The sequence below is a fragment of the Saccopteryx leptura genome, chromosome 6 (genome assembly GCF_036850995.1).
Source record: "Saccopteryx leptura isolate mSacLep1 chromosome 6, mSacLep1_pri_phased_curated, whole genome shotgun sequence".
NCBI lineage: Eukaryota > Metazoa > Chordata > Mammalia > Chiroptera > Emballonuridae > Saccopteryx > Saccopteryx leptura.
Genome location: NC_089508.1, coordinates 23211946 through 23228980, shown reverse-complemented (window position 1 = coordinate 23228980; position 17035 = coordinate 23211946). Strand labels below are relative to the sequence as shown.

At 42.2% G+C, this 17035-nt stretch overlaps 1 protein-coding gene across 14 annotated transcripts in view; it reads left to right on the top strand.

The window, feature by feature from the left end:
* Nucleotides 1–17035, top strand: part of NRXN3 (neurexin 3) — a 1639812-nt gene that overhangs the window by 437256 nt on the left and 1185521 nt on the right. For all 14 annotated transcript variants that reach the window (XR_010752009.1, XR_010752008.1, XR_010752007.1 and 11 more), the window contains exon 5: nucleotides 14649–14950. Coding sequence is in view for 11 of the 14 variants with exons in the window: in XM_066388158.1 (XP_066244255.1) it covers nucleotides 14649–14950 (302 nt within the window). In the remaining 3 variants the exon portion in view is untranslated. The remainder of the gene's footprint in view (nucleotides 1–14648; nucleotides 14951–17035) is intronic.

Here is a 17035-nt window from a genome sequence, read left to right as displayed (position 1 = left end):
ATCTTGTCCAGGCATTGACTCCAGGGCCTTTTAGCAAGCCGTTCTGTCTAGACTTGCAGGCTAGAGCCCACTGTGCTAATAAAGGAGGGACTAGGCTGCCTCCTGCAGAGGGGGGTTTAAGGGATGGGTTTCCCAGTGGGGATTTTCTTACAGAAGTAGGTTGAATTATTTCTGCTGTGGAAGGAAAGGGTTGGGCAGCTTGTGCAGATAGATGTACTGTGATGCACGCGGACCCCAGCCTTGTCTGGCTCTCAGCATTTGCTTGGAGCTATCACATGGGAACAAATGAAGTTGTCTCCGCTGGCGCTCAGCTTCCACCAGCATTTCTTCCCTTCGACCTCAGGATGCCGGGGTGAACTCTGGTCTCCTGGAGTTGGGAAGGCAGCCAGTAAGCAGGAGGAGGAACTGTGTCTTTAGAGTTCCTGTGATCAATTCAGCTGCATTTCAATTCAATTACAGAAGTTTTTATTTCATACAAACTGAGGGACTTGGGAATTTTGAAAAGGTGTGAAAAATTGCTGCTCAAAGCATATGGTTGAGGGTCATCTACATATAAAATCGCCTAACAATCATTCAAGATGGTTAAGCATTTATTAGAATGATCTACAAATATAACATTTCTATTTTTAAAAAATGTGTAAAATATATTTAAATATAAAATATCTAGATCCTATAATATTTTATAAACAGTGGCTTAGCTATCACCCAGACTGAACAAATCTTAATGCTTTGCCATTTGTTCTTTATATCATTTTATACAAACTTAGTCTTTTACTTAAATAAAAATTCCTCGTTGATTTGAGAGAGACAGAGAGAGAGAGAGGAAGCATCAACTCATTATTCCACTTAGTTGTTCCATTTAGTTGTGCACTCGCCTGTTGTGTCCTGATCCGGGATTGAACCTGTAACCTTGGTGCCCTGGGATGGTGCTCTATCCACTGAGCCACCTGACCAAGGCCTAAAGACTTAGCCTTATGAATACCTCCCTGGTTCCATTTCTTCTCTCCCTTCCCAGAAGTAAGTGCTATTTGAAATTGTGGGGTAGATCTCTGTGCTTGTTACATATGAATATAGCTGTTATATAGAATACTTAATGATCATTGTGTATATTTATAAATTAGTAGACGTAATTTGGCCACTCACAGTTTATACTAATTATTCTCTATATATTTTGGACAAAATGAAGGCAACATTAGTTAAAAATTTTTAACGCTTGGACTTCACTGTTCATCACCTAAATGAAACATGGTATTCTCTAGAATCTCCAGATTTCCTCTTGTAGGACCAGGAATCATTTGAACTCCTAAAATATCTGTAGGAAGTTCCACATAACACCAAATTCTCTTGTTCTCTCTGTATATTTAAAGGACAATAGTTTCACCAGTAAGATAATTTAGACATAGGCTTACTGAGGTAGGGGGTCAAGTAAATTGTCTTCTAAGGTTTTTTTCTGATGTCATGGTGATAATTTGTTATGGAGGATTCTTTGCTTCTTTTTATCTTGGAAAAAAGAATATTTTTACAGAGATAAATATTTTTAAAGTCCCTATGGCTTCAAGAATCCATATTTATTGCTTCTAAATACCTAAATAGCTGTATGAGTTTTCCCAAACTCTGTGACCCTTTCACAACTTTTGTGTTCCTTTCTGAACAGTATGTGTAGATAGACGCAATGACAATCTACTTTAGGTAGCAATTAGGGTCAGATATATGTGCCACTCTTTTAAAAAATCATTTTAAATGATCTATTTCCTGCTCTTGGATGGCTGGGATATTTTCATTGTTATTAACTTTGTTTGTATCAAAATTATAGTCCTCTGCCCTCTCTTCTTCAGTTCTGTTCACCTAGTAATTTTTTGTCCTCATCAAGCCCTAGAATATACTCTCAAAATGGGACATTTGGTATTTTACTACAATTACCTTAATTACTATATAGCCTGGTAAATGAGGCCGTATAAGAAAATGTAGATTATTCTTTTTGAAATGAGCCAAAAGTTTGAAAGAATATGTAGGTTTGTGGATATAAGTGTTTCTGTAATTTTTTTTTCAATTCAAAAACTTCAAAACTCAATCTAAAACTTATCTTTGGGAAGGTGATCCTGGTTAGATTCTTCACCATTCTAATCACCTACAGCCTAGTGTAACTTCAAGAAATGTGTCTTCGTAAACACTGTGGCACAGAGATGGTTTTTTTAAAAAAAATATTGATATAATCTAGCTTCTGGTCAAAATGGTGGCATAGATAAACGTGGTATTTGCATTTCCCACAACCTCATCGAAATTACAACTAAACTATAGATCAACCACCATCATTCAGAACCTCCTGAAATCTGACTGAACTGAAGACTTACAACTACAGAATTAAGGGAGAAGCCACATGAAGACTGGTAGAGGCGCAGAGATGTGGAATGGGCTGGTCCCACACCCACATGTGGTGGTGTAAAATCAGGAGGGATATTGTGGCTGCCATGGTTCTGCCTGAGAAGCACAGGGTGCCAGCCCCACATCAGGCCCCCCAGCCCAGAGTTTCAGTGCCAGGAAAAGAAGTCCTCATAATTTCTGGCTGGCAAATCCAGTGGGGATTGTGGCTAACAGAACCAGAAAGCTGCAGGAGTCCCAGCCAGCTCTTCTTAAAGGACCAGTGCATGGGCCTACTTGGATTCACTCCCTCTGAGCTCTACCACTGGGGAAGCAGCTTAAAGGATCCAGGGACATACAAGGAGGAACTGAATTGTCAGGCATCAGGTTAAGAGCTAGAGGGAAGCTTTCTGCCAGACAAAAAAGTGCTGGCAGAGGCCATCGTTCTTTTTCCTGGCCCTTTCCCCACACAGCTGGCATGTGGACACCATATCTGAATTTCCATCAACCTGGCTCATATTCTTCATTCTGGGTAGGTGATTCCCTGAGATCCCATTCCACCCAACTAGTGGGTCCACCAAAGCTGTTTTCAGTGGCTTTCCCATATAATCGGCCTGTCTTGGCTTATGCTTTGGACTTTCCTAAAATCTCTCTAACAAGCAGCATCTGGTTTCAGCATACCCCATACCTCTTGCTAATAAGTGGTCCTAGGCCCAGCACTAGCAGCAGCCGACCTTGGTTCACATCTTGGCCTCTCCTGGGCACCTCCAAGCCCAGCACAAATAGCAGTCATCTGTAGATCTCTCTATAGCTCGTGCCAGGTGGCCACAGGCAGGGCACAGGCAGTGGGCAGTGGCTGACCTTGCTCCTCCCAGGAAGTCCCAGAGCCAGTATATCTGGAAGATAGCTTCAGACCACACTAGAGTACAACCCTATCACCTCCACAAGTAACACACTCAAGGGGTGGACTCGGTGGGCTCCAAAGCCCTACTGATGCAAGTTCTGCTTTGTGGGGTCTACTCTTGCCCAGCAGCTCTTCTGCTGTAGTCACAGCCAGTCCTCAGAGCTGATCAGCCTAGGGTCAACCCCTCTCAGTGACACCAACAGCATAAAAGGTTCAGCTACAACAGGACAGTGCACACAGTCCACACTGTGGTGCGACTGGAGCATGCAGTTTGGTGACTGGGGAGGCTGTGCCATTGGGCCCTACAAGACACCTTCTACACAAGGCCACTCTACCAAGTCCGGGAGACCTAGAAGCTCTACCTAATATATTGAAACAAACCCAGGGAAGCAGCCAAAAAGCAGAGACAAAGAAACATGTCCCAAATGAAAGAACAGGAAAAATATCCAGAAAAAGAACTAAATAAAATGGAGGCAAGCAAACTACTAGATACAGAGTTCAAAACAATGATTTTAAGGATGCTCAAGGAACTTAGTGAGAACTTCTACAAAAATTAAGAAGCATAAAAAGGGATAGAGAACTCATAAAAAGGAAGTAGTAAAAAATGAAGGATACCCTAACTGAAATGGAGAATAATTTATAGGGAATCCACAGTAAAGTATAACCTGAGACTCAAATCAGTGACTTGGAATATAAGGAAGTAAAAAACACTCAATTATGACAGAAGGAGAAGAGAGAAAACAAGAAATTGGAAACCTATTTCAAAATTTAATGACAGAAAACTTCCCTAACCTGGTGAAGGAAATAGACATACAAGTCTAGGAAGCACAGAGTCCCAAACAAGGTGAACTCAAGGAAGCCCACACTAAGACCCATCCTAGTTAAAATGCAAAAATCTAAAGACAAAGAGAGAATCTTAAAAGCAGCAAAATAAAAGCAGTTAGTTACCTACAAAGAAACTCCCATAGACTATCAGCTGATTTCTCAACAGAAAATTTGCAAGCCAGATGGGAGTGGCAAGAAATATTCAAAGTTATGAAAAGTAAGAACCTACAACCAAGATTATTCTACCCGCAAATGTATCATTTAGAATTGAAAGACATATAAAGAGCTTCCCAGACAAGCTAAAGCTAAAGGAGTTCATTACAACTAAACCAGTATAAGAAATGTTAAAATATCTTCCTTAAGAAGAAGAAAAAATAAAGATCAACTATATGAACAATAAGATGGCAATAAATACACCTCTGTCAACAATTGAATAAAAAAAAACCCAAAATAAATGAAAAAGCAGAACAGAAACACACCCATAGATACAGAGAACATTTTGATGGTTGTCAGATGTGAGGGAGTTTGGAGGGATGGTTGGAAAAGATGAAGAAGTTAAGACATACAACTTGGTTGCTACAGAATAGTAATGAGGGTGCAAACTACAGCATAAGGAATACAGTCAATAATATTCTAATAACTATGTATGGTGTCAGGTGAGTATGAGACTTACCAGGATGATCACTTAGTAAGTTATATAATGTCTAACCACTGGATTGTTCACATGAAGCTAATATAATATTATATGTCAACTATAATTGAAAAATTACTTAAAAATAAAATAAAAATAGTTATGCTCAGAAATATTCAAAATGAGCACATGAATGTAAAAAAAAAACATTGATATAATTGATATATTTACTTATTATTGTCCTCATGTAGTTCCAGATGTGTTTTCTGTGTATCAGTCAGAGCAGAGTGAAAGCAATCCATGGACTGTCTGAGGTGACAAACATAGCATTCTGAATCATGTGGAGAACAGACACAAGAGTCAAATCGGTGGTCAGGTCAAGGATCCAAACACTAGTTCTGTTGCTGGTAAGGCTGGGTTAGAGAATGTGGCTTTTATCTGCCATCAGATTGAACTTCCTTATAGTTTTACTTCTGAAATAAGTTCAGCCACTCAGCCGTTGGCAGAAAAACTACAAAACAACAGGCCTTCTTCTGCAGAGGCAGAGAGTCTACTCTGGGAGGTTTTGCTACATGGGGGAGCCTAGAGGAGAATTTACAATCCTTGTAGCGAGGGATGATCTGAAGGAGAAAGACAGGTCACACAGGAGTAGTAAGCACCCAAGTAAGGAAAGGTGAACCTATGGGTATTAGATCCTTACCATAGCATCAAGCAGATGAGTTGTTTCTCTTCTCATTGGAAGAATAAGAAAAGGAGAGCAAGTGGAAATATTACTCCCAAATTATTGCCTCTGGAGAGTGGGGAGGACATCTTTTCATGGAGTCACGGGAACAGGAAATGGAGTCCTCTCTACAAGGTAGAGTGCACTGTTTGTGTTCAGTGCTTGATGGATTGACTGATTCACCATTAAAATGAGAACCCAGTAGTGAAAGAAGCATAATTACAGTGGGACTCACATGGATCTGGTGGTTAAGGGAAAATAACATGAATAGCATATTACATAAATTATTATAAGTGAGCAAGCAGGCATATGTAGCACCATCACCTCAGGCCATGGTTCTTAGCACTATTTATTCTGTCTTAGAAATATCTTCTAGATCCCTCTTCATATTTCTAGCCACTTGTCATCTACTGAACTTCGGATACAAGTATAATTGTGCCACTCATAAACTGAAGGTCTCTGCTGATTCTCAAGCCCCAGTGCCTCATAAATACGGCAAATGAGGCCCCAGCCTGAATCTTGAGCCAGCACACATGCCTGTTACTCTGGCCACATTGAGGTTCTCACCATCCCACCATACCCCACACTTTTCTAATGACCACCCTAGTAAATATGCTCTATCTTCTGACTGAAATTTCACACTTCCCTTCATGTGGTGAATTCTTACTTTTATTTTTCTAGACCTAGTTTAAATTTGACCTCATGTATGGACCCTTCTCAAATACCCAGGGCCAGTTATTTTTTTCTTCTGTGTGCCTCTACCACCTATTGAACATTGACTACACTGAACTGTAATTTCTTGTTTATGTGTGCATTCTCAGCAACGGTAACAACAGCCACTCACACATCTATGGCTAGGAACAAGGCCATGGTCTTGATCTGATTCCTTTCTCACAGTGACTCTCGGAGTTATGTCCTGGGCTTATCCCCATTTTTCTTATGAAGAAACTAAGGGTTAGAGGAGTTAGGTAATAAGCTCAAGTTCCACAGCGTTAGGTAAACTGCAGAGCAGGCTTTCACTCAGGCCTGTTCAATTCAAAGCCTTCGTCATCCCATTCCATGTCATCAAACCTGCATCCTACTACACTCTGAGCTACTAGGGGGTGCCCTGTGGGAGTCCGTCACTTAGTAGGCCTTCGTGATTTCTTTTAGGTTTATAGTTTCTCTTCTTTGGTCAAGTGTGGGCTAATCATTCCTATTGACAGGGTTGCTGTGCAGCTTTAATGTATCCAGCACGGGGCATACCACCTGGTGCATGGTAGGCACCTGCACATACTTATTCCTTAAATGAATGAACACAAAATTTAACTTCTATTGTAATGCAATTGAGAACAAGGCAGCCTTCAGGATGCCATTAGCTTTCTAGTGATCTCAGTGAAGCGTGATTTTCCAGGCCATTCTTTTGTGGATGGAGGCAGCTTCTCTCGCCAGGATCCTGGCTGTTTATTTTCCAAGTGACAACTTGATTTACTGTTTTCCTTCTCATCACTTTCAAGAAGTGTCTGCAGGCTACTGAGTGACCCAGGCAGCATGGAAAAGTCCATTTATTTCTCTGCTGCATCTTTCCTACAGAGAGCCTCTGAGGATGAGGGTTAGAAATGGCCTCAGGAGGTCAGATTCCTTATGTGTACTCTTTTGTAGTGCAGGATTGCTTATGGTGACACCATCTGCTGTCTGCTGGGATGCTCTGCGTTCTAATACCTACCTGTATGATGGGATGTGGCAGGTAAAGGAGTCACTGTCTGTCCTCAGGGGATGGCTGTGCGGTTTGGTCTACTCAAATGCTTTGTTTGGCCCTGAGATACATTTTAAGAGAGATGGGGGAAGAAGATCCGAGGATACAGTCACTGGGCAGTCTTCTGCCTTTCTCATTCAACCAGTGTGTTCCTCCCCTAGTCCTAGTCGGATGTGCCAGTAGGTGATGAACATTAGAAATCATTCGAATCTCAAAGAATTTCTGCTTTCCCCTCATTTTTACAAGTATGGTCTCCTCACAGTTCAATGGCTAAGTTAGGTGTCTGCTCACAGCTTGTAAGAGGTCCTTGGAAGTGGGCATTCTTGTTCCAGATGTTGGATTTTTTGTAGATTCTTAGCGTGGATATAAAACAGAATTGTGTAAGAACAAACTCATATTTGCCTTAACTCATTCCTTTGCCAGCAAACTACCCACATTGCTGGCTAAACTCAAGGTACTTTCCAGAACTAACCCCCCCCCCCTCCAATCCCCAAGAAATGGGCAGAACAAGTATGGAATTGTGAACTTCTCTAAACGTTTATTTCTGCTTTGCGCACGCCCTGCCTTCAGCTCAGTGCTTTCCCCATCATCATCAGGGCCTCTTTGCGTGGGAGGCAGGAACCAGGAGAATTGGGTGATATGCCATCAGTTCCCAGCTTGAGCACCAGGAAGCTGTCATTGCACCTGCACCGCTGGAGCAGGGCCAATGCTGTTCCTGCTGAGTTTTGTGGACCAGAGGAAAGGAGTCAGTAAGCCAGCCCCAGGACCCCTGGCTATTTCTTTCTCTGGCAGGGAGGGTGGCAGCAGCCCATGTGTTTTTGTGCCTCATTAGCTCCAGGGTGGACCAGGCCAGTGTGGCCAGCCAGGGTTATCTTTGCATCATCAGAGCAGATTAAAGTACCATGCTGTTGCATGGCGGCCAGTTGAAGGACAAAGGACTCAAAGATGATGAGGGCAGCGTTGCCAGGGTGTCGTAGGCGCATCCTCAGGAAGCTGGCTCCCGCTCCTTTTCTGAAGCATTGCAGGTGTTTTGCTTGGAGCCAGAGGTGACAGGCACTCCAGAGGCCTTAGCATTGTAATAGTCTCTTCTGATTGGTACCTAAACATTTCACTTCTAAGGCTCTCTAACGGAGGTGAAGAGGGTGAACTCAGCATGATTTTTTCCAACCTGCTGCTAGAGAATTTTGGAGTAGAGCCAGCCCCACTCGCTGATCCCCTGCTTGAACTCCTGCTGCCTGAGTGAGCTCTGACCTGTTGTTGTTGGTGGTTTCTCCTCTCGACGCACTGAAATTCTTACAGTTGCAGGACACTACATATAGGGTCCCAGGCACCTACTCCCGAGGATTTGAGTTCCTGGCATGGTGGTGGTGTGACTTAGAGTCGGGAATGACAAGCAGGGGGCTAAGGTTTTGGAAATGGCCAGAGTGCTTCCTAATGCCTTCGACACCCTGTCTAGACTCAGTGTGTCTCTGCTTCCTTATATCGGCTCATCATAGCATGGTGACCTCATAGAGTGTTGAGAGAATACAAATAATGATTAAGAAAGCATTGGGAAGTATGTGATATATATTTTTAAATTTTTATTAATTTTAATTTATTGTGTTTACATGGATTCAAGTGTCCCACTAAATATAACATTCTCACCCCCCCACCCCCGTGTCCCTATTTATTGCCCCCTTTTTGCCCCCTCCCCTAACTCCCTCCCCCCTTCCCTCTGGGATTTGCTGTCCTGCTATCTGTATCTCTGTGTTATGTATATAAATTTCACTAATCCCTTCACCTTATCTGATCTCATCCTCTTATGCCCCTTCCATCTGACAGCTGTCCCTCTGGTCCCTGTGACCCCGCCTCTGCCTCTATTCTGTTCCTCAGTTCACTGTGTTCATTGGATTCCACATATAAGTTATATACACACACACACACACACACACACACACACACACACATATGATATTTTAAAAACTGAACATCTGTTTGCAAATGGATCTAGGATTCTTTTTTAACCATTCTAACATGTTCTCATTGGACCCCTTTGATGTCTAATGCTGTGTCTTTGTCCTCTGGCCACTTGTTTTCCATGGTTGCATTGCGATCTTACTATGCAGACTTTGGTTTCCTTCTATGGTCCCTGGCTTGCCAGCATCTCTGCCTCTCAGTTCCTCCGGTTGTCTCTTCTAAGAACATGTTGCTTCCATCACTGCCCAGTGAATGCAGACCTCAGTCAGGGACTGTATTACCAGCTAGGTTGAAGCAGCCCCAGACACCTCCTGGGAAAGTAGTTCAGAGGTGTCCCTGTCTTCTAACTGGGCTCTTCTCCTGCTGCTTTCTCTTTTTTCCAGTTTACTTATCAATGAGATCTTTTCAAAATACAAATCGGACCCTCAATTTTTTCAGTAAATTTATGTAATGGTTCCTTATAACCTTCAGAATGAAGTTTAGAATTTTTCATTTCCAAGCTTAAGACAGCAAGCTCTCAGGAACCACAGGCTTACTGGAACAGTGACATGCATTTCTCCACACTTCTTAGATTGCATAGTAAAATAATATTATAATGAATATTGTTTTGGAATTTCTCAGAGTAATAATAGAGTTAATCAATCACTAGTTGGGTGATTTTGGGGGAGGAAAATGGAAAATAGAATGAATAAATGTCTTTTAATGCTATGTGTGTGTGTATGTATATATATATTCATGTATATACACACAAATATATATATATAATATATATATAAATATATATCATACTGGGATTAACAAACCATTTGAAAGATCAGTACTTTACATATCTTATACATCCGATTTAAAATTTTTAGTTATACATATCTAGATTGCATCTAATGTTTAATCAACTGGACACCACAAATAATGGGTAAGTGATTTGTTGTCATACAGAGTTGAGCTCTGCTTTTTATGCAGTGAGAATAATCTTTTTATTTTAACGCATGCAATTGATTGCAAATTTGGAATAATATAATTTAAATGGGTCTAAACAGTCCATTAGCCATGCCAGTGCCTACCCTCTTGCCAAGCTGCAGCTTTATGCTGAGCCGATGTGTACTGTGTTACATAATCCCCTGCGTTCATTTCCTCTACCTATTTAGCCTGAATGCATCCAAGGTGACTGCACTGTCTCTCTCACCTCCTTCCCAGTGTAAACACTGAGTATAGAAATGCAGGTTTGGGGCAGTATTACATTTTTCTCATGGAGAGTTTGGAGAATTGAAAGAGCTTAGAAATATGGGTTTGTCACTATTGGGTTCTGCACCTTTTAGTTATGTTCACCGTCAGCTTAGTATGGTTTTCAAGGTGATAAGAAAGTGCTTGAGTCTTAGCTGTTGAAAGGAAATTAAGACAGATTGGGATCTTAGGAGAAAAAGGTCAGTTGTGAGAGAATTCAAAGGAAATTTCTCCAAGGTCCTCAGTCTTGATCCAGCAAGCCCCTTATTGGCTCTTCTAAAAAGTGGGTCATGCACTACCAATACAAATGCCTTTCTTCCCTGCAACAATCAGGACAGTATTTCATGAATTAAAAATGAAGTAATTTTGCTTGTCTAGGGCAAGAATCAGAGAGTAGCTCTTAGTTGTCTATTGTTCGTTGACAAGTGGAGGGAGGTACTCAGCATCTGGGGTGCCTTGGTGGCCTCCTCCAGCCCAGGGAAAAGGTAAACTGGGAAATTCATCACTGAGTGGAGAGATTGGGAAGATTGTGAAATGTTGCAGCAGTTTTCATTAGATAGTTACAAAAGAATACACTTGGCTACCTTTGGTCAATTTGCATGGAGATTAGCATAAATATGCATGTAATATACATATATCCCTTTTCTCTCATTGGTTTTATTTCTTGTTTTTTTATGGTGATAATTCTTTCTCTACAGCGATGTCATTTTTTGTCAATGTCTTTCCACATAAGACAAGTTCTTTTAAACACACCCAGATTCCAGGGGACAAAGGGAAACATTTCTTTTGTTGACCGAGTGTGATTTACGTATGGTGGGCAGACTAGATTTTTTATTGCATTTATGCAAGCTTTGGGATGGTTTGTAAATCAGTGCACGGTTCCATGAAGTTATTCACATTCTTTGAGAAGCAGAGTAGGAGCATGTGGTATACCCAGAGTGATGGGCAAAAGGAAAGGTAACTGATATTTAGAGAGAAGCCCAGAGGCACTAGAAGTCAAGAATAACACTGTCTTAGGCCACTCACTTGTTTCTAGTCGCCAGTTTCTGCCTTAACAAAACAAGAGCTAAGAACTGCATGATTCCATACATAGGTGGGACATAAAAATGAGACTAAGAGACATGGACAAGAGTGTGTGGTGGTTAGGGGGGGAGGAGAGGGAAGGAGAGGGAGAAGGGGAGGGGTAGGGACACACAAAAAACCAGATAGAAAGTGACAGAGGACAATCTGACTTTGGGTGATGGGTATGCAACATAATTGAATGACAAGATAACCTGGAGATGTTTTCTTTGAACATATGTACCCTGATTTATTGATGTTACCCCATTAAAATTAATAAAAGTTTATCAAAAAAAGAAAAAGAAAAAAAGATAAAACAAGAGCATTAAATCGAGAAATCTCTAAAAACCATTATAGCTCTAAAATTTATTATTTTTATAGACATGTTAGTCTAATTATATGAACATATTAAATGCCACATAGCATATTAAAGAATATCCTGGCGCCTTGCTGTTCTGTGTCAAGCCTGCCCTTGTTAAAAGGTACATGATTAATTTAAGCTTCCCTTTAGAGGCCTTCTTTCCTTGCTCATTTATCTCTGTCCAGTAACTGAAATGTGTATGGAAGACACCCATTAATATACCACGTGTGGTGCCAAGGATAGGCATAGTAGTTGGCTCTGTGCACGTTTGTGTCTGTAGGAAAAGAGCTTAATGGTGATGACATCGTTCAACTTACCATCTTCCACTCTATCAGAGTCACCTCCAGGGCTACTGACCAAGGGCTTTTCCAGTTGCATTTTAACAAAGCCATTTTTTTTCAGAACTGAGAGGAGAGATCAGGACAATAAACAGAGCACTTAGGGGGTTGGTTGAATTTATTTTAAACATACACATAGTGTCAAATTTCTACTCTGTGAATTTGGAGGACTATTTTGGTAACATACATCAGGCAAAGGTTGTGTGCTGAGAAGTACTTGCTCTTTATAGTGCATGTGTAAGAAACACTGTGGTCATTTATCAGTGAGCAGATCCCTTTTGCTTATATACCAGTGTGTGTGTACAAACAGAAACAGGCAGGAAGTCACATGTCAGTAAGGTCATCAAGAACATACAGGACCAGCTTCATATCTTCTTTAAATCTCTGAAGTATGAAGTTGAGGTTCATATATATATATTGTATTTTTCCGAAGCTGGAAACGGGGAGAGACAGTCAGACAGACTCCCGCATGCGCCCGACTGGGATCCACCCGGCACTCCCACCAGGGGGCGACGCTCTGCCCACCAGGGGGCGATGCTCTGCCCCTCCGGGGCGTCGCTCTGTCGCGACCAGAGCCACTCTAGCACCTGGGGCAGAGGCCAAGGAGCCATCCCCAGTGCCCGGGCCATCTTTGCTCCAATGGAGCCTCGCTGCGGGAGGGGAAGAGAGAGACAGAGAGGAAGGAGAGGGGGAGGGGTGGAGAAGCAGATGGGCGCTTCTCCTGTGTGCCCTGGCCGGGAATCGAACCCGGGACCCCTGCACGCCAGGCCGATGCTCTACCACTGAGCCAACCGGCCAGGGCTAGAGGTTCATATTTTAATGATGCCATGATGCTATGATTAATCTGATAGAATATGGTTGGCGGTCATCTCTCCACATTCTAAGAGTGATTCCTTTATAATAAGCTCTAACCCCATGATGAGAAAGAACTTGTTTCGTTTTGCTTACAGGACTGACCACGGGCTGTGATGGTTGATAACGATCCGAGCTGAGGGGGAATTGGCTTTGGTTGATAAGGCTGAAGTGTATAGGTCTAGAAGGGAAAATAGAATTTCCTCAACCTCATTTTATAACCCCACTTCTTAGGGGGGAACAGAATGTCTAACCTTATATTGTTGTCCATTTCCTTTCATTAATGAGGTGCTTTTGAGTAGCTTTTGACCAACCCTGATAGGAAGTGAGCCACGCTAAGTGAGGCTGCAGGCAGCAGGAGGGATGCAAGTCCACATGCACTGTGTTGAAATTATGCATCAAAGCAACAAATGATGAAATAAAATTTATATTCCATCTTCTTACCTTGAAAAATATATCTTTAAAACTACCTTGGTAAGCCAGGTTCACATTTCAAATTTTTGGATTCCTCAGAGTCTTTCATTGGTAAATGCTTGCTGGGGACAAGCAGGCCCTGTGGTCCTCAGCCTGTGTCCTGCCCCCCTTGTCTTCCCTCCTTTGGCTCCATCCTCTATCACAAAGGGTTCTGGTATAAATGCACGTGGAGGCTCCAGCCCACGTGGCCAAGCTCTGTCCAAAGCCTTGAAGATAGTTCCTCATAACTATCCTAGACTTTGAGGTATGCACACTGCCAGCATGATTTCCCTTCAGAAAATAGATCGAGGGGAGAGGCTGGCACAACCTGGAGACAGACTTGGGGCTCTTTGGGTAGGGAATTACAGGATCCCAGTGTCTGGAATATGATCTTGAAAGAGAGTATGGCCCTGGTGGCATGCGATGGTGGCCTTGTGGACTCTCAGTTCTATGGGGAGAGAGGGTCTGACCAGGGCCAACTCAAACAGAAGAAACCCAACCCCCCAGAGCAGAGGTCCTTTGAGTTTAAGGGAGGTATTGCTGTCTTGTCACGGTATATTACCAAATTTCATCCTGTTCCCTTTTGCTTATCTGCTTGATCACCTTAGGTACAACATCCTGTTTAATAACACAGTCATGTTCCACTGGGCGTAGGACTCTACCCTGGAAACCAAAGTTAGCTGTGTTATTGATGGATATGAATCAGAGCCAGATCTTTCAGGGGAATTAAGTTTTAGTTTTTGGTCAATAAAAGTTACTTAGAGCTAAAAGAAAAAACAACAACAACAACAACAACAAAAAAAACCCCAAAACCAAAAAACCCAACCCTTTGCCAGAGCAGTTAATTATTCATTTTAATCAGCTCTTCTACAATCATTTAAGAGCCATCATTGAAACAAAAGCAATGTAAACTTTACCATCTTGCATAGAACTTCACTTAGGTTTTTTTTTTTCTGAGGAAATCTGAAGGGAAGACAGCCGGCTCTCCCACGCTGTCGTGTTGGTCTTCTACCCTTGTGTGGGCATAAAGAGTCTCTGCAGTTCCCTTCCCTGCTGGTTTTCCTCGTACTTAGATACAAGTCTGGTGGGCAGAGTTGGAGGGAGTGTAGTGTTGGTGGCAGCCCAGAGGCAGGGGCGGTGCCCAGGGAGCGTGTTCTCTTTGGGATTTGCAGAGATCCTTCTGACTTATGCCAGTCAAGTGTTGATTGACAGCTTTCCTCCATTTTCTCTGCAGCTCGGGAGGAGAATGTGGCCACTTTCCGAGGCTCCGAGTACTTGTGCTACGACCTGTCTCAGAACCCCATCCAGAGCAGCAGTGATGAAATCACCCTCTCCTTTAAGACCTGGCAGCGGAATGGGCTCATCCTGCACACGGGCAAGTCGGCCGACTACGTCAACCTGGCTCTGAAGGACGGCGCGGTCTCCTTGGTCATTAACCTGGGGTCCGGGGCCTTTGAGGCCATCGTGGAGCCAGTGAATGGGAAATTCAACGACAATGCCTGGCACGACGTGAAAGTGACACGCAACCTCCGGCAGGTAATGCTGAGGGGAGAGAGTGCCCGTAGGCTCATGGGTAGGCAGGGAGGCAGTTGGTGAAGCAGGTGATGGACGAGGTGGAGATGGGGCATAGATACAGGTCTGGGTTTGTGGAAGTCTAACTTTCTCTCAGTCTTTGCAATTTCACAAGGAGAAGTATTAAAATGTGCTTTTCCCCATACTTCAATTCTCCTTTTATGCTTGTTATTTAAGAAATTCAGTTGCATAGATAACAAAAGTTATAAGTACTTTATTTTATTTTTCTGCATTCCTTTTAATCACTTTCTCAATTACATATTTGAATGTTGTTGTATTATTATTAAATTTAATTATAGACAGTGTTTTTCATTGTTTTTGTTTGTTTGTTTTTTTGCTTTTTATTTTTGCAACTTGGTCGGTTTTCCTCATTCTTTGAATCTATGTTTTTCTTTTTAATTAAGTTAGCCATTGCCATGATGCTGTAATTTTAATTCCCTCTAGAACAAGTCTTCCTTTTCATTTACTGTCTCTCACCCAATTTTATTTTTTATTTTTGTTTGTTATGTTAACCTCTAGCCTTGGAATGAACTAGCTGGAATCTTTCTGAATTCCTCTGTTTCTCTGTTCCTTGGTGCACTGCTCCTTCTTAATTGCCCATGTCTCTACCTCCAAGACACTTCAGTCGATTGGGAGGCCTGGAAAGTGGAAGGACCCAAATAAAAAGGTCAACTTTGGAGCAGCCTTGCCTGGTTCTATCCGTGCTTGGGAACTCCCATCGCTTGCCGATTCTAAGCAGGCAACTCCGTCAGGTGACAATCCTCTCAGAAAACCTCAGCCCAGTGAAGTTGTTTCAATTTCATAGCTAATAATAATAATAATAACAACAATACTTAACCAGCCCACTTCAGTTAAAAGAAAGCTGTTCCTATTACAGTCAAGATCTGTGCTGGGACTGCCTTTACCAGGTTGCTGTTTTCACTTGTGAGTTTGTCATTAAACCCAGCTGGACAGCATTCGTCCTTTATTAATCAGAAAACATTGTGCAAATTTCTAGAAAGCACTCATCAAATTGTCTTCTATGATAGGATTGATTTAGTGCATTCTAATGTAAATATAAAAGCATAAGGAGTGACAGGTATTTGCGTACGTTTTCTGTTTGATCAAAGTGTCACTCCTTAATAATGCCAAATAAATAGAGAAGGCTCACACGTGTTGGAAAGACACAATATTTGAAACACCCATTTCCATACTTAAGTATGTCAAGAAAGCCACCGCGTTGGGAGAGTGAATTCTATCTGTGGTGAAATACTCAACTAACACAAGACTTAGGGTCCGTAGTCATTTTAGGACACGTGGATTGACCATTTTTGAATCACTGTTCTGTGTTTTTTCTCCAAGGCCAAGAACCCTATTGCTGATGTTTTCCTTCATCATTCCCCATCTATACTTACTCAGAAGAGACCTTCTCAACTGTCAAGAAAGCCCAAGTCAAATTCCCATTTGCTAACATATAAGGGCTTGATGTATTTGAGTCGTAGAAGTAAAATATGACCTTTTGCTGGTTTTGACTGGCAGGTACACAGTAACACCCTTTGCCATTTGTCAATGGAGGGGGAGAACTTTCACGTACTGGGGAGCAGAATTGGGTTGTGGTTCTCACCAACCAGTCTGTTTCTCCAGCTCTCTCCTACCCACCACACTTCCTTGCCATTCTAGAAATGATTCCAATTAGCTGGAGAAAAGCTCCCTTTTATTTCTACTAAAATCCCTGTTCTAAAATAGAATTGGACCCCAATTCAGCACTTTCAACTGAGAGGGAGATAAACCAAACTGTAATTCGGATATTGGTTGTGCTGTTTAATCAGCAAGCAGAGGAAAGCAACCCAGGAGGGTTTCTCTTCCAAGTTCTAGGACCCAGCCCTTCGCTGTGCCCTTGGACAAGCCATTTAACCTTCTTACACCGTTGTTTCCCTTTGTGAAATGATGATTACAATCCTCCCCAGCCACGTGTGGTGGCTAAATATGCAAAGTACCTTATGTTCCAGAAGGATTATGAGCTTGTCCATGGTCTGGGTGCTAGACTTACTGTGGCATGCACATGATTTA